The sequence below is a fragment of the Vicugna pacos genome, chromosome 7 (genome assembly GCF_048564905.1).
Source record: "Vicugna pacos chromosome 7, VicPac4, whole genome shotgun sequence".
In the NCBI taxonomy this organism is placed as follows: Eukaryota; Metazoa; Chordata; class Mammalia; order Artiodactyla; family Camelidae; genus Vicugna; species Vicugna pacos.
In genome coordinates, this window is record NC_132993.1 from 47383823 (window position 1) to 47402604 (window position 18782).

The following is an 18782-nucleotide window of genomic DNA, read 5'->3' on the forward strand; positions in this document are numbered from 1 at the left end:
TTTTAAGGTACTGAGTTCAAAGTACCGGTAAGGGAAGAAGTAACAGGAGTTTTGAATTCTGCCAGCCCCGTCAACTTCACTTACAAAATGTGCGACACTGGGAAAGTCACTTAAAATATCTGGATTGAGGCTTAGGTTTTACCCATAGAACACAAGAAGGGTAGACAGACTAATTCTTAAACACCTTTCCAAGCCTAATATTCTTTTCTAAATTAACTCATAATATTTATTTTCATATATAATGCTTGTACACAACCACACTGGAACAGTTCTTTCCCAAATACACCAGGACAGCACTTCTCAAACTTGACTGCATACAAATCTCCTGGGATCTTGTTAGAAAGAATGTTCTGGTTCAGTAGGTGTTGGGTAGATTCTGCATTTCTGACCAGCTTCCTGGGGATGTCACTGCTGCTGGCACAGGGAATACACTTTGCGCAGTGTGGCCCGAGAAGATAAGCCTAATATTCTCCTAACCTATAAGCCAAGCGAAAAGTTCCATCTGTGAGTGTTCCCCAGTCCAGAGCACATCTTAAGACGGGAGGCTTAAGGAGAGGTCATAGTATAACTGGGGTGATAAAATGGAGTTAAAAATAGACTATCCTCCAAAGATGCTCATCTGTGATTTATAGTTAACAGAAAACCAAAATACATGAAAACGTTTGTCTTTTTCGAACAGCCCTCTCTCTCTTCGAGTCAAAAAGATCACGTACATATTTTATCAGCCTAGATGGAAAGTCTAACACAAAAGGAAAAAAGGAGGTACAATATCTAGGTATGTGTGACAGACTAGAGCCTTGGGAGATAATGGACGTAATGGATGTTTCTCAAACCCATGCAGGAAACAAGAAGGGTAACACCAAGGTAGGGAATGGAAAGCTGAACAACTGATGGCTAACCTCTTCCTAGCACTGCGCCTTGCACACAGAAGACACTCCATAAACAAGAATGAATGAATGGGAGGAGGCTCCGTGGAAAAGCACATGCTCAGCATGCATGAGGTCCTGGGTTCAACCCCCAGTACCTGTATTTAAATAAACAAATAAACCTAATTACCTCTCCCCCCAAAAAAATTAAATTAAAAAAATGAATGAATGAATGAATGAAGTTTACCTCTTCAAGTCCCTTTAAGTCTTGAAATCATGAATTTATAAAATACCTGTTTTTTATGGAAATCCTTTAGGGCCGTTTCGTAGCCTTCCTCCAGCCTGCTGAAGGCTATTCCCACATCTGTAGTCCACCAGATTTGCGAGCTAGTTAGTGCCACTTGAGCCGGGAAATCAAAAATCCACAGCTCCCTCGGTTTGTCCTCATAGGCTGCTATGGCTTCTATGATAGAACGTCGCACTGTTTCTTGCATGGTCTGTTCCAGCTGCAGAAGCCACGTTTCCACCTTTGAGAGCAAATGGAAATGTTGTAACACAGGCTTACCTATGGAAGAGGGCTGATTCCATCTTCTCAGGGGCTAAACGGCCACGCAGAGAGGGAGAGCTCAGGTGCATTTATTCTAAACCCCTTGCAGAAAACTAGAAGGATGACTCCAAGGAGCGGGTGAACTTCTGATGCGTGGAGTCCCTCCTACACGATCTTGTCTTCTCTGCACGTCTTACTTCACCCACCAGCTGGCTGATAAATTTCCTCACCCTCAATTGGCAAGGTGTCCTCAGGTATTTATTTTTCAGATTTGAAGAGGGTTCTAGACTAAGATACCCTCTGGCAACACACAGTGTTTTGAGAAACCACACATCACAGTCAATATACTAGCGTAAAATTCTAGAGATTTGAAAATAATCGGAAATGGGTTTTTAAAATGTATCTTTTGAAAAATTTTAAAACTACTAAAGATCCTCCCCTAAAATCATCATAGTTCCTAGTCTTAAGACACAGTGTTTTCAGCAAGAATCTTAACTATATTCCCTACTGGCTTGCATCTTCACACTTGTCAGAAATTAGATAGCAGGAGAGTATGAGAAAGAGGACAACTGCTGACTTGTGAAAATTCATCTTTTTAAAAAAAATTCATTTGAAGTTTATTTTGCTCCCACAAATATATTTCAGTCAGCTTTCCACCCTATTCAAATATGCCTTGCTACATTTATCCATAGATCTCTTGCCTTGGGATGATACTATATAACAAAAAAGATACCTATACTATTTGCAAATAATTGACCATAGCAATAAAAATGACTATGATAAATACATTTCAAGGACTGTAAGAAATCCTGAAGGTTAAACACCTGATTTCTTTCCCTGCCTCTGTGAAGATGACAGCCACATTCATTCCTAGAACCTCTTTCTCTGGAGAACTGTGAAGGCATGATCTGCGGTCAATGAGCTGACAGCCTGCCCTGTTGGCAGAAAAAGGAAGCACTCTCCTGTCAATGGCCCCAACATCCTAAGAGCCCTCTCCCCTGGCTTCTGGGCTGGGCTTTGTTCACATGCCTGAATGCACGTGATTCTATCACTGCTCTAGTCACTCAGTACAACTCTTAACATCACCAAGCAACAAGTTTCTTCAGTAAATCAGACATCACTTGAGCATCTCCCCATTATTCTGGAATTCATGTCCTCAAGATGGCCACCTGTTCTTGAAAACTTTCCAGCCCATCTGGGAAGACCAAACACACAGACAAGTTGATATGTCCTCCCACGTTCAGATGATGATACCAACAATGGCAACTCAGCTCAAAACGAAAACTAAGCTCTGCTGAGGTGCTTGCCTGATTCCCCCACTTCTTGGTCTTCCAGCAGCTTCTGCTTGACCTTCTACAACAAGAATTATCACTTCCCATTATCACTAATTATGTGTATATCCATTTCTTCAATGAGCCTGAGAGTTCCACAAGGACAGGGGCTATGTCGTATTTATTTTGTTATCTCCAAAAGCCTAACCCAGCAGCTGGTACATAGTAGGTATTCAGTAAGCACTTGCCGAATAAAATGCAAATAGTCGCAATTGGGAGAAACCAACCATCGAAGTGTGGGGGCAGGAAGACCTAAGTAAAAGCATCTTTTTATAAAACAAAGGCAATTAGAGGGTAAATGTGGTACACGACCAAAAGTTTCTAGTCTAAGTTGCTATATGGAGAACATAAATCAAGAGCACTGTGAAAATTCTCAGTAGCAAAGGTTCCTGTGGTGACACCCACAACTGTCAAGTGGACCATCCTCCTTCCGGGCACTGTGCCAGTCAGCTAGCAGTCTGCCGGGGAGGAGGCAGACAGCAGCGCACTTCTGTCAAGATAGTTTATGGTGACTTTTTCTAATCACTGTAATAATATCCTAAAGAGCCCAAGAGATCAAAAATACACTTTAATCAAAGTATTCCACCATCTGCTACCCCTGCATTTGGCAGGATTTTTTTTTTTTTGCTACAGTATTAAAAAGCAACAAAGAATAAAGAAAACTCCTGTAAAAAAAAGGCTGCCATCACATTTCTGCAAGGGACACTTTAAAGAAGCCCCTGCCTCAACCCATACTGTTCCATCAGAGAGGCTACTGTCTCCGTTACTCTGTGGATTAACTCAAGCTATACAAGCATTGTCATAAAAAGATGCAATTCCTCTAAATCTCCTAAAAACACCAAGAGCTCTTTGATAAATAATAATGAGCCATTCTTACAGGTAACTGTTAAGGATATGCTTGAGGTATCTGGCTGCGAGAGAAGAGAATATGTTACCTTAACTGCCTGTGCACATGGTAATTAGGTGACAACTACTTAGTGGACTCAACTTTATTTACGAGCAGCCATTTACAACATCCAGGTCAGAATCCTGAACCGCAGCCTCTTTAAATAAAAAGTGCTCCCCTGAGCCATGGCACCGCATCACCTTAACCCTTCCCTGTCCTCAGAGCAATGATGAAAACAATACACTCTGTAGGAGACACAGTCATGGGTTGCATTTGCTACTGCTTCTAGGGTCCACTCGTACATCTGGTACACTCCCTCCTGTCTGGCTCGACTGCTAGCATCTCCGAGCCTGCAGGTTGCTGAAGCCACATGAGCAGGCAGAAGCCCGGTGGAGCAACCCTTGGTTACAACAGACACAGAACAACAGGACTCTAAGCATGAAACTAACCTGAGCCTGATTTGACATGAGTTGATTTTTCTCTTGTTCAAGTCAACTTTGAAACATTATCCCCCAAATACTCCAGCAAAGAAAACCTCGTAACCAAATCTTACATGGCCTATGCATGTGCACTCAGCTTGGAATGGAACAAATTCCTTTTCTTTGCTGTACATTCCAACTGCTCTGTGCGTGGAAACATCCTGACCGTCTTCAAACTGCAGATCTGCGAGGCTGTCGAAGAGTTTGGAAAGATGATGCATTACCTAAGACGAGATCAGGAGAAGAGATGAGAGTGTTTCTTACTGGAGATATATTTGGGTAATCTAGAGATGCTGCTAAGTGAATTTACAAAACTGTCTATCTATAGTTTCAGAGTTGTCTCAAAATGTTTTTCTTCAAAATAAAATCAATTCTTAACTTCCAGAGTTGGAAACAACCTTGACAGAGATCAGGTGCTCTGATCACCTCATCAGGTGTTGGGAGGTAAGTGCTTATTAGGCTAAGTTACCTCTTTTCTACTTAAAGATTGGAGCCTTAACCATCTTCTCTCTCTGTGCTATATTCCTGCAGCAATTATCCTGCTGGGAATTTCATGGTCAAGTTTTTAAAATTCAGATATATTATTATACTTACACCATTAAAAAACCTTATACTGCTAAAAAAAAAGCTGTATTAAAATATCTGAAACAAAAATGTACATTAGATACACTCTTGCTCCTGTGTTGGGTCCTATGTTATTGTGCACTTGCTTTGATGCTTACAAGAGCCCCATAGCATATACATTACATAAGAAAGGTGAACAGGATTCCCCTAGATTCACTGATAAAGACACTGACTAAAATATTAGGTGAACTCATCAAGTTGACATTGCTAAGAACAAGTGGCAGATCTTAAACCTTTAAATCCAGATCACATCTACAAAGCTCAAATTCATCAGCCATCACAACCTAAGATGTAGGATCTCCAAAAGAACCCCCAATAAACAGCATGCTGAACCCTGGGCAGGTTCAAGGCTACCTGAAGAAAACACATCAAGTTAAAAGACAAAGATCGGCATTTTCTCTGCTAGAGGTCAATTCACAGATGAAAGTCTAATTGACCTCCAAAAAGAACATGAAATTTAGCAATACTTATCCATCCAGTCCCATCAGCACAGACCAGGATGGGCCTCTCCACCCAGAAGGACCGGCATGGAGAGAAGGAGAGGACATGGGCATTCTGGCTGGGAATCATGGGGAGGAAGAGAATGAGTATCAGTCAAGAAAGCCACTCCACCTCCCTTGGGGTGGACAGGATAAAGGGCAGAGTGAAGCAGAGGAGTGTCAGGAGTGGGAAGACGCACCCCCTTCTCACACATGATACAAGTAAAAGCTGCTAAGTGGAAAAGAGTTTGGGGATTCCTCGAAAAGTTAAACATGGAATTGCCATAGGCCCCAACAATTCCACTGCTAGGTGTATACACCTGAAGTTACAGAAAACAAGTACTCAAATACCTGTACACCAATGTTCATAGCAGGATTATTCACAACAGCCAAAAGGTGGGACCAATTCAAATGACACTGATAGATGATGGACAAATTGTGGTCTATCCACACAATGGAATATTATACAGCCATAAAAAGGAATGAGGTTCTGGAACGTGCTACAATGTGGATGAGCCTTGAAAACACCATGCTAAATGCAAAGAAGTCCAATACAAAAGACCATATATAGTATGATACCTTGTACATGAAATGGCCAGAATAGGCAAATCCATAGAGACAGAAAGCAGATGGGGGCTGCTGGGGCTTGGGGAGGAGAGAATGCAGAGTGACTCTTAATAGGTATGGGGTTTTATTTTGGGGTGGTGAAAATGTTTTGGAACTAGACAGAAGTGACGGATGTACAACACTGTGAATGTTTAAAGTCCATTGACTCATATACTTTAAAATGGCTAATTTTATGTTACATGAATGTCACCTGAATAAAAGAAAATAATAAAAGATGCCAAGAATCAGAAGATGGTTTAAAGCTATAGAACATTTACCAACAGGGAGGTACCATCTCTGTAATGAGGTTTTCTGGAGATACAGTTTAAGAGGACTTGTTAACTATCCCAATAGCAGCTTCTAGGAACCACAGCAACCTGCCTAAATTTCCCACGTGACAATATTGGTAAGGAACTCCTTGTGGGTGATTTCATCTTTGAAGCTTTTAGCTGTAAGTTTTTGCTATATTCGCAGTTTTAGTATTAAAGAAAATCACAGCAAGGAATCTTCCAAGCTTCAAACAGAGGAGTTTTTGAGATACTCACTTCCAGGGTAGACAGAGAGATAGCTGATTATCACTGCTTGGGTCATCATGGTCTCCTGCATCCTTGTGTATTACTCAAAGGACATTTATACACAGAAAGTACCTTCAATAATCTATCAGTTCACTGTCACAGCTGAAGTGGCCAGGAGGTGCACAGATGTTTAATGGCTTCTACTGTGTTGTTGGCCTAAATAACATTCAGGTGCAAAGCTGCAGGAGAAATGAGACCTTAACCATCAGATACCCTCACACATCACTGCTTTGGTGAGAAAAGCATTTCAAAAGAACTTCGAGTCCTGAAGTCACTCAGTGGGTGACCAGGACACACAAACCCCATGGCTTGCAATTCTCCTGTGACTTATACCTGGCAGGTTTAAAGCTGGATGTTTTCTTGTTCTGTCTTCCATTTAGAGCTTCTGCGAGAACAGGACTTTTTAAACTAATGTGAACACTGTTGCCCTCAAGATTTGTTACGTGTCTAATGAGATCCCTTTGTACTTGTTAACATGAAATTTAATCCCTTCTTCCTAGCTTGGTCTTTGGAAAAAAACGTTTATTTTACAATTTAAAAAATACATAGACTCTAACACCCAGAGGCCATTCTTTTTACCTCACTAAAGAAAAGGGATGGATTTTAACACTTCAAATCATGAAATTCAGTAATTTCATCATATCTTGGGTAGGATTCTAAAAGGTGAGCAACAAAAACTGCAACATTGTTCCCTTAGTTCACAGCAAATCAGATGCGTCCACCCACTGGGGTGTGGATACACAGGCAGTCCCCATTTTGCACAGTAGTGCAGGATCATAGAATTGATCAGTCAGCTTCACAATCAATGGGATCTGTCATGATTATGTTCTAATTTGCAAAAATTTTTCTTAAAAGATTAAAATTCCTCTCACTCTTGATTATGAAAGTACAGGGAAATAAAAACTGTAAATTAATATTTAGTATATTAATGTAAAATGCTAAAAACATTAAAAAATTAAGTGTTTTATTTCTTTTAGGAAACTTATCAAGAGTAGTCTGAGCAGCGTTTGACTCCTGCCTCCCCTCTTATAACTAAAGACACAGAATGAGCATTTTTCTATGCTTTGTATCACTGCCATCTTGCTTCAAAGTTTGGATCAGTTGCCAACATTTCATCCTTTGAGCTCAACATGTCCCGAAATTTCTGAGTTTCTTTCACGTGAATTTATTTTTGGTTTTGGGGTTTTCTGTTGGTTTTTCTGCTAGTGTCACTTTCTCTGGGACACCTTCATCCTTTCTGTTACAACTACTGTTTACATTTATACTGATACTTTTGTTTTCACTAAAATCCGTGGGCTGCATATCTAGAACTCTCAAATGGTCCAAAATGTAGACAGTTGTGTCTACTGTGAATATTATCCTCCAGAATAAGACAAAAATAAGTCCATTATTTTTACATGTTCAAAAACTTAAGACTTTCTGTCCGAATGGTGCATAGTTTGTTGTTGTTATATATACGTATATTTTCAATTAGCAATAACCGTGCCTTGGATAAGCCTTATTGGCTATGATACTGCCACTGCACAAAGCTTGTGTTTTTGTGTGTCTGTGTGTTTTATACTTTCAATAATAGTATAGGTGACAGTACAGGGAAATAGACTTTCAACAATGTTGCATGTCCAAATACACAACAAGTTTCTAGAAGTTGGTTAAATCTGTTACGGTACTCTCATATAATGGAACTTTTTACAGACATTAAATATCACATTGTAGAAGAATATTTCAATTTTGATTAAGCATGTATTTTATGACTTACACAACCACAAACACATTAAAAAAAACTATACTCACTCAAAACTAGCACCTAGGAGTATATTACTCTGATCTTCTATCTATATTTCTATATTTTTCAAACTTTCAATCGTGAACATGTAATTACATGTTGAAGAAAAGACTAAATGAGTTTGTTCTAAATTTTGTAAACCATTATAGCAGGTATCAGGTATTGCTTGGTCTGCTTTTACCCAAAATAAAATCAGAGTATACCTAATATTTTGCAATGTGATTTTTCACTTATTAATATAACTTGGGCATACCTACATTATCTGTGCCAAGTCTGAATTTCTCCCTTAACATTCTTCACATGTGTATATAAATGTATATAAATGTGCTGACAACAGAAACTGAGTTTTTAAGTAATCTTTTAAAAATTTAAATACAGACAAGTGAAAAAATTATCCGTGTACAGCTTAATAAACTTTAGCAAAGTGAACAAAACTCTTGTAACCACTGAGATAATTAAGAAAAAGAACATACCTGCACCCAAAAAACTCCTCATGGCCCATGGTAGTCACTAGTCCCTCCTCTCATAAACGGGTATTACCTTTACCGAAGTGATTAATACAGCATTTCTTTTGTATATTCCATCTATCACTCAACATTACATTAGTGAGGTTTAGTCATGTTATTATGTATAGCACTAGTTTTCATCTTCATTGCTATGTGGTATTCTCTTTTAGGAAAATAACACGATGTATTTATCCACTCAACTCTTAAGGGACATTTAGCCTGTTTCTCCTCATCCAGCAGGCCAGCCTTGGCGTATTCACCACAAAGCAGTCTTAGGTTCCCAAAGAGCAACAAAAGGGAAAGGCCCAGGTACGAGTGCTTTTCAAGCCTCTTGTCAATCATACACTGGCCAAAACAAGTCACACAGCAACCCAAATAGAGAAAATAAGCTCCACTCCTTGATGAAAACTGCAGCATCACACTGAAACGTCACGGATGAAGGGAGTGGAAGAGCTTGTGGCCATGTTTACACTTACATGCTAAGCACTGTTCTCAGTTCTTTACAGACTTGTTTCACTGCCTGCTCAGAAACCACAGAGATGGTACTTACTGCTGTCCCCACTTGGTATATAAGGAAACTGAGGTTCAGAATGGTAAAGCAAAACATAGCCAGTAATCGACAGAGAGGGGATTTGAACTCATGTCTGCGTGCTATCCAAGTCTCTCTTCTTCCCTAGCATCCTGCCTTCTTCTGAAGGACGGCTCCTGTGCTATTCGGTCTAGTTCCACACACAGTTACCATGTCGATGCTCCTGTTTCTCTTTGTAGATCCAAATTCTCGTCTGGTATCATTTTCCTTCTGTCTGAAGCATTTCTTTTAACATTTCCTGTATTACCAGTTCACTGGTCATGAACTCTTTCAGTTTTTGAATGTCTGAAAACATACTGATTTTGCCTTCACATTAAAAAAAAAATTTTTCATTTGGCAAACAATTCTAGGTTGAGTTTTTTTCCTTCAGTACTTTAAAGTTGTGGCTCCACCATCTTCTCAGTTACACTGTGAAGCCTTTCATCATCCTCATGTTTGTTCCTTTGTATAGAATTTAACTTGATGATTTTCAGATTTATCATTGGTTTTCATCAATTTCAGCAAACCGGTGTAGTTTTCTTCATGTTTCCTGTGGTTGCGTTCACCGAGCTTCTCAAATCTATGGGTTTCTACTTCATCAATTTGGAAATCTTCAGCTGCTCTTCTGCAAATATTTTTCTCTCTTCCTGGCCCCTACTTGGGGATGCCCAGTTACACATATGAAACTTTAGTTTTCCCCATCTCTCCTTAATTTTTTGAACATATGGAATACAGCTAAAACAACTTTTAATGTCCTTATCTGCTGATTCCAACACCTGTGTCAGTTTTGACTGTCTTCTTACAGTGGGTCAGATAGTCTCTGCCTCTTCACGTGCCCAGTAATCTTTAACAAGGTGTCAGTCACTGCAACCTTCACCCTGCCTGGTGCTCAATATATATTTATTCCTATTTTCCTGAGCTTAGTTCTCAAGTGCAGTGAAATCACCAGAAACAGTTCGATGCTTTAGTATCTTGCTTTTAAAATTTGTTTGGCAGAACTAGAGTAGGATGTGACCCAGGGCAAATTATTCTCAGGGCTAAAGGCTCTAGGAGGCCCCTCCATGGGTCTCAGATTCTCTCTGTGGTACTCTGTTCTGCAAACTCGCCACCGTGGTCTCCCTGGACTCTCAGCCCTGAACTCTCAACTCAGAAAGTCCACCAGACTCAGCCCGGTTCCCAGCTCCCTATGACACGACCAGAAACGCTCTCAAGGAAGCAAACTGGGGCTATCATACAGCTCGCTTCTTTTGTTCCTACTGTCACAAATCACTATTGCTCTTTGATTCTCTGATTAATATCTTCCTTGGCAGGGCCTGACTCCAGTTTTTATAGATTTTTTTCTCCTTCTTTCATGTTTGGTGATACTGATGAAAGCTCTGATCACTTTTGGACATCCCTGGCCACATCTTACTGTCAAAGTTCAGAGAGAAAAGCAGTATCAAATGTCAGGCAAATCTCTCTTGGTTTCCTTCTGCTCCTATCTCAGCCCTGGAAATCTTGACTTTTTTTTTTTTTTGATGCTAACTACTCTTCAGTGCATTTAAACAGACTTAACTATTTCATCCAGCTTTTCTTGTTGGTCCCAGATGGAATAGTACTCTATTAAAAGCTAATCTTTTACAGCTGGAAGCCCTCCCTGCCCACTGAACTTAAGCTGAACAATCTTTATCAAGTGACTTCAAACAAAGGCTCGGACCAGGAGTTCTAGATTCCACAACAAAACCTAACACTCCTTGGTGGCAGGACCCTATATTTATGAGGCAATTTTCTGATCTCATAACATTAAAGCAATCTTTTAATCCTACATTGTAATAACTCTGATTTTGCTGTGTAACTTCTAAATTGGCTGTGGAAGGAATTTCAATAAAGGAGCTGCAACAGAATTCTAAGCAGTGGCAACACATTGGCAAGATGAAAAAAAATTACATACATTGTTATATAATTTGTGGTCAACATATATTAACTATTTTGCAAGGATAATCTCTACTGGATATATAATTTACAACATATTTATTTAAAAATTAGATTGTCTGTTTTCTTGTCACACAACTAAATGCCTAAGTCCTTTGGGTATCAGGTTGCCTGTACACAAAGGCAACCATCTAAAATATATTCCTGTTATGCCAAGTGGAGCTGTTCTCATTGACAATTCCTGTAATATACTAGACAAGTAGCTTCTATTCCTTGCTGCTCAGTTAAAGGTAAGTAGAGACAATGGCAAGGTGGTCAAAACCATGACCATCTTCTGTATCTGTTTCCTCTCCTTGCCTTTTCTCTATTCTGTCCTCAACCCCAACCTAAACTCAAGGGCAACCCCCCGCCCCCACCTCTAGGTACCTATGAGCACTCCCACCTTCTACTTCCTCTAACAAAGTTGGGATTTTTGATTGGCTTTATTTTAACTAAAACTTGTTCACTCTTGCATGAGGCCAACGAACCACTTGCATCTGGAGACTTTTCCCTCTTAACTGTCCAAGGAGGACTAATCTTTGTCGAGGATGTAACACACCATGAGGGACCACTGAGCGGCATCGTCCTGGTTCCTGAGCTTCAGGTGCTGAGGCACCTTCATGCTATCACGGAGATAACCAAACGGAAGCGCCATGTCGACACATACTGTGCTGTGGGAATGTGGGACCTTAGGTATTCGCCCCTTTAAGATCCAGCAGTTCCTTTTCTTACTGAATATTAAGCCCATTTCTCACAAACACCTGTCCGAATGCCAATATTTACAGTCAATTAAAGGTATCATTTGAGTACCATCTGTCTCATACTGCAATTTGGGAGATTTCTCAAAAGACAAGTTGGCAGATTTCTTCTTAAGTGGATTTGGTCCAGTGCCATTGAAGGGTATTTTTGATGCAAACATTAAACATTTCTGAGCATATATATTCCTGATCTCGTCATTTTAGAGAATGCACTGTGGCCTCAACTGCCACAGCAGTGGCTTTCTAGCAGCCACCTTAAAACAAGGAACAAGAAATAGGTGAAAGTAATTTTGATATATTTTATTAGACCTAATATATCCAAAGTATTTTCATTTCAATGTGTAATTAATAGAAAAATTATTAATGAGTTTTTTTCTTTTCTTTGTTATAAGTCCTGGAAATCAGGTGGATATTTTATATTTACAGCTTACCTCAACTTGGATTTTTCATCAGGAACACTTGATCTGTCTTTAGATTTTAAAAAATACACAGCTGCCAAAGTAGATTCATACACCCAAGTTGTTTCAAATAAATTTATGTTTTCCACTAACTGAATCAATTTTTAAATTCAAATCAACTAAAATGGACTGAAGGTAAAAATTCAATTCTTCAGTGGCCATATTTCAAGCACTCAGTAGCCACAGGAAATCCATGACTACCCCGTCAGACAACACAAACGCAGCTGATCACGTGGAAAGCATGTCTTTCTTTAGTACAGCTCTATCATGGGGACCCAGCTTTCACTGATCATCACAGGAGACAAGGAAAGAGAAAATGTGCCAATTTGTCTAAGACAAAAAGACATTTCATGTCATTAAGAATCACTGGATAAAAACAAGTTGTTACCCATTTTAAGGCACTGTAACACAAAGGGGCCAACTGATGTCAGTTGGTCCGACTTTAACCAATATACTTGTTTCACTTAAAAAATACATAAGGATGTTTTCCTGAGGTGAGAAATCACAGCGTGTTAATGGTGAATCTTGTGCAACTTCACACCAGCTGCCCATAATGACTGCACCACGCCCCTCAGTCCTGCAAATGGACCCGTAAGTCTGCACTTTCATAAGCAACTATCAAAGATTTTTGATCAATGAAGTTAAGCAGCACACCCTCATCCTCAGTCCTTTAGGTAATCCAGGCCACTGGGAGGTCAGGGTGATTTCTGGGAGGAGAAAATCTTTAAAACTTGACCTTAACCAAACTTACCAACAGCTAAGATAACCACTGACGGCGTTCTAGACACACTGATGTCATCACTCTGACAATCCAACTCAAGTATCTCAAGTTGGGAATTTCTGCTACAGAATGCAAGAGGCAGTAATATCAGACCTCCCTGGCTGATGTGTTCAGGCTCATCAAATTCCACAATTAACTGCAGAAACCCTCACTTAGACGAACACTCTTCAATTGAGTGTGGCGGGTGGAGGAGGGGGGCCAGAAGAACTCAAGTCATTCGCACGATGTCAACACGAGTTATCTGCCCACAAAGGGCTGTCTTTTCTGGGGAAATTGCATTGTTATTCCACAAGCTCCAGTTGCCATGTTATCTCGGTCACACCACAGCGAGCACATTCAGGCAGGTCAGCACAAAAGGCTGAGATGGAAAAGCTGTGGCTGGTGGTCTGAAACTGATTCTGACACTAAAAGGAAACTAAGCATAGCCAGGCCAGGTTATTGGGTCTAAGTGCCAAGAGCATGAACAATTCCATAGTAAGTGACCAGGAGTTCAGAATGCACCTTGATGTTGCAGAAGCTGACTGTGGCTCTGGATGATGCAAATCGCCCTCTGCTCTTTTTCAATTCTCTGCCCCAACAAGTCACTCCCAGGTGGCATACACACCTTTTGTAAAAGTGTGATAGCATGTAAGGTGAAACTGAATTGTTCAGTTTAATGAGTATAACAAAAAAGCTCTCCATGAAATCACATTTTCAGCACAAGGAAAGAATGTATCTCAGAATTTAAAAATGTTTCAAAAACTGCTTCATTTCAAAGCTGGCAGCTCAGGAGAACTGTAAACCACATTTACACTGGAGAGTCACACAGCCAGGCCCCTCTGGCCAGTAAGCTGACACACCCATCTCCCTTTCTGGTACAGACAGCGCTGCTGCGGGCATTCATCAGCACCGCTGTGAGCGATTTTGGAGCTCTCTGTGCTGTGATTTTCGTATTCAGCTTCATTAAAATTAAAAATCTTCTTAATGTCTTACATTATCCAGTCATTCATGAAGGGGTGCTTCTAGTACCCGTACTGAGAAATGTACCTGAGATTCAGGGGTTTAGAACTGATGATTAAAACACTGTGAATGAGGCTGACAAAAAGACTTCCACAATAAGTTGCACTGATATAAAAGATAGCACTCTAAAATACTGAACTGATGTGAAAATTAAAAAATGGTTTAAAAGGTTTATCTTTTAGGTTTATTCTAAAAAGCAAAACCTTATCCTGTAATTTAGGAAGGATAATTTTTTTTAAAAAGTTGGCATCAGGGATGCATATATCTGTGAGCCAACATGTTGTCTAAGGCATGAAGCATTTTTTGGATGATTTGAAAGGACATAAAGAGAATGGGTGGTAAGTACATGCTGAGTCATCTGTTCTTCCAGCACCAGCCTAGGACTTCAATTCAGGACAAAGGGGCATCAGGCATGTGTAGGCTCTGAAGACAGCCAACAGAGGTTAGGACAGGTTCATCCCTCCAGGACTTAGCAAGGCACATTTCAAAACCTGACCACCATCTGCCTCCGTAGGTTCCTTCTAGGAAAGGGCAGCAGGGAGGAGCGGGGAGAGGCGGCCATTCTCACATCTGTGAGCTATCAGCCCATGGGGGAGATGCTGTGGCTTTTCTCACTCCCTATAGGGCTTCAAGGAGGAAGACTGTTTTTCCCAACCTCCACCCCTTAGGTCGTCAAGTGAGAAGAATTAGAGAATTATTCACGGAAACCTCTGGGAGCCTGCACGAAGTGGATCTGTGATGTGCCCCTTGTTCAGACATCTGCTTAGGTGGAAAAGGAGGAAGAAGGAAGATGATGTAACAAATGATTTACTACACTGCCAAGGGCAAGAACCGGAAGAGCTGAGATAGACTGGGCTTTGCAATATATACCCTCTGGGAGGGGCCCCTTTGTCCCCGGAGGACTCGCTCCTGTTTCACAAGAGACTCAGCAGGTGGGTACTGATTGCTGAGGATCAAAGTCGACAGTCACTGCTGAACAGAGCAGGAATATGCATGAAGAAAGAGCAATGACTGACGGGTGACACCCCATCCTCTCCCCATGGTAAACTGGTAGGGAAGGAGAAGAAAAGAGCCCCAACTCCAAGTTCGTTATGCGAAAGCCTAGCCTTGACACAGAAGCAAGATGGGAATTTTAATCTAGAGCCTTGATGAGTTGCTTTGGGTTTATATCTTTTTTCATAAGAAAAAGGCACCAGAGAATTACAATACTTACCCAAGATGTTATAAAGGGCTCTGTTATTTGGTATAAAGAGATTCAGTGAGGCACATTTGGGATTAATAATGGTAGAAAAATAAAACTATTTCATGTCTGTATTCTGTGTAATTAACACTTCAATAAACCAGTCACATGAATGCTTTTCAAGTTTAAAGAATAGGATTAAAAGAAAAAGAATGTTATCCTAGTTACAGATTTATGTATCTAATTTACATATTGAGAATTCAGAATTCCAGTATTTCAGATTTGCAAGTATTTAGAAACAGTATAGAATATGACAGACTGTATTTCACACGATCAGTCACCATGGGCAGAGGATCCAGCTGTTGGTCATGAGGATATTTCTCAAGAGATTACTGAAGATTCCTACAACTGCTATGTTTAAAACTAGTTAAAAAAAATTCAACTTCAAAACATTCAATTTACATGTCAGTAACACAGATGAGAGATGGATATCCTGGGTTCCTAGTCCAACTAATTAGAAGGATTTTATTCACAAAGGCCTCTGGGAGTTAGCATAAATATACAAAACAAAACCTGAGTGTCAACCCTGAAAACATTTCCAAAGCTGACTAACAACTCTGTGAGTAATAGCAAGACCACATTTGTATTATCCACAGCCAGAACAGCCATCCAACTGAATTCAGGTTCAAAGAGAAATGATAAACAAGAGAGTAATAATCGAGGTAAATACTGTGTCCAGAGAACAGCAGAATTCAGGAAACTGTAGTGTGAGGTGATATATATTCCAAAGAAAATGGCATCAAAATATCTAGGGAAAGAACACGCAGACAAATCCACAATGAGGAAGCACAACCTCTGGGTTCAAAATCACCTGTGACATACAGTCAAGTCTAGGAGTGACTGCCTACGTCAGCTGTAATGACTAAGATCGAGTGGATGCGAACAACTGAGCAGACAGAATGAAAGATAACCACCTCTAAATGTTTATAGGAAGGAGCGCTAGCTTTGGGATTTGTACAAAGTTTGTCTTTGATCTGTGCTGTCAGACTACAAAAGATAAAAGTTGCTTTTATTTGCTTTACATACTGTCATGGGTGCTACATTATTTGTGCATAGGTAAGAGAAAATTAGAGGGTTGGGTTAGGTAGAGGATGAGCCTGAAATTATACCAACCCACCTCTGACAGCACTGAAGACTAGTCCAGTTTAGTAATTATGAAGGTTACTCTGGAATCAAAGTTGTAGTAAGAAGGTACCAGCCATGATCTTGTTCCTAGTGACCCAAGAAATCTGCTAACCAGGCAACAGAGCTCTAGTTCTTGTCCCAGAATTCTGGGGGTTTGGAGCCAATATTTCTTCCATTAACTTCTTCAGGGCCCTAAGCCTTGTACAACTGATGTTACCCTTCCTAATTCCTTTAACACCACCTCTGACAGCCTGCTGTTATTGCATTAAGAATTTTTATTCCGTATTTTCTAGTTTCTACTGCACGTGACATGGGAGGTGGCACTTGACAACGATAGAGAATGGTGACATTCCTTTGCTAACTTAGGATAATATGAGACTTTAAGAAAAAAAAAAAAAGAAAGAAAAGAAAATTACCTGTGTAGGCTGAGCTCCCTTTGAGAGAATGTCAAGTAGGTCTGTGGAAGAGATGAAATAGAAGCGCGGAAAAGCCACACGTTTGGTTTCCAGATACTCAGCCAGAGCTTTTTCACAAACAGAAAGCCTGTGTGAATGAAAAATCTTTTTAGGTATATCTCACCCGTTCAGTTATTAAAACATCAGTAAAAGCCAGATCCTCTCATCTGTCCATTCATCACAATAAGCTCACTGTTTAAGATTTAGGCTACTTCCTTCTCTTTGACATCATCACCTCAATCATGTACAAGTCACACCAAGTAGGAAGAGATACACACACACACACACACACACCATGAGCTAAGACTAAATATAGATGAGACTTAAGCTGATGTTACTTGTCACTTTTCTTAATGACACTTCCAATCAGCAGGGGAGAAGACTAGGTATGGCATTGCTCACCCTGAGCACAAATTGCTTCAGTTAACATGTACTTGGTTTAAGGTCTTCCTTTTCCCATCGAGTGTCTACAAAACATAAGTGGCTTCAATTCTTTCTGGTATTCAGAGGAGTCATAAGATCTAGAATCATTTCCATTTTACTGTCCTTAGCAGAGCAGAGATGACCCAGAGGCAGAGCCCCAAAACCCAAAGACCACTGACTAAGAAATAATCAACCTTTGTGGAAACCCATCTTTTAAAAATGATGGCCAACTGTATCTCTAAAAACCTTCCAGACTTTGAAATAATTTTGTGTAGTATATACTTCCATCTGAAGGGCTCCTCAGCCTTGCAATAAGAAAGGATCACAATTCTGCACAAAGCTCTTCTTTCAGTGACTGATCTGCCCATTTTCTCATCAAAAGCCAGCATGTTCTCATGACCACTAGCTGTTGTAGAATTTTATGTGAAAATTACAAGTACCCCTTAGGACAAATACTTCAAAAGTACTAACATGCTCTGTAAGGATGATCTCGAGTATAATTAAAGTATATACAAAGTAAACGACTTAAAATGAACGAGCACAGTCCTAGATCCTAGCACATAGTGGATGCTCAGTAAATATTTGCAGGCTGGTTTGATAAAAGAATTGATCTACCGCACCAAGTCTCTTGATAATAAGAGATTCTGATTTTACTATTATGATACTCCTTTTGGAAAACAAAAATCTATTTAGCTAAATTAAGCCACAATACCTATGTACCGCCTAACACATATAAGACAGACAACTATAAGCAAAATTATAATTCAGCAGAAACTGTACTTACAATAACATGATGTTAGATACTATGAGTTACTTGAAAGAAATCTCAAATCATAACAAACTGATCACTTTAGTTTTTATTCTTACCTGTACTGTAAATCTTTAAGTTTTTCATAGAGATTAGGTCTGCATGTTGCTTCTAAAACAGTTTTTATTTTAGCTGTCTTGAACATGAGCTCCTGTGTGAAAGCATAACAGAGTCACTGACATTAGAAATTACTTTTCTAAATTTTTCACCCCTTTGGGGAACTGAAAAATGAAGAACAATCAATCTCTGAGAATGCAAGGTTAAAGAGACTTCTAACACTATGCCTGTTTTGCCCTTAAACTTCTAGATAAAGATCCAAAACAAAGTGTAATCAGTTTTTATTCCCATGTAAATTTGACGGCCATTCCCACCTCTGTGGGTCCATGCAGAATTTCTCTCTTCTAAACCAAACAAACAAAAAATAAAGAGACAGAGAACCAGAATTTAAAGAGTACCTTTACATGTGAAAATGAGATGAATAATAAACCATCCACCTGTTCTTTCCCCTTAAGACAGAATCCCTCTCGATGTTCTG

At 39.8% G+C, this 18782-nt stretch overlaps 1 protein-coding gene and 1 non-coding gene across 2 annotated transcripts in view; both read right to left on the reverse strand.

Annotated features, from left to right (window-relative positions):
* Positions 1–18782, reverse strand: part of DNAH11 (dynein axonemal heavy chain 11) — a 275861-nt gene that overhangs the window by 190066 nt on the left and 67013 nt on the right. The window contains exons 27-30 of the mRNA XM_072964862.1: positions 18307–18398; positions 16978–17104; positions 4184–4333; positions 1160–1393 (exon numbers count right to left, since the gene is read on the reverse strand). Of these exons, the coding sequence (XP_072820963.1) occupies positions 1160–1393; positions 4184–4333; positions 16978–17104; positions 18307–18398 (603 nt within the window). The remainder of the gene's footprint in view (positions 1–1159; positions 1394–4183; positions 4334–16977; positions 17105–18306; positions 18399–18782) is intronic.
* On the reverse strand, positions 7781–7924 carry LOC116278822 (U4 spliceosomal RNA). The gene has a single exon (XR_004188180.2). It is a non-coding gene; the product is annotated as a U4 spliceosomal RNA (small nuclear RNA).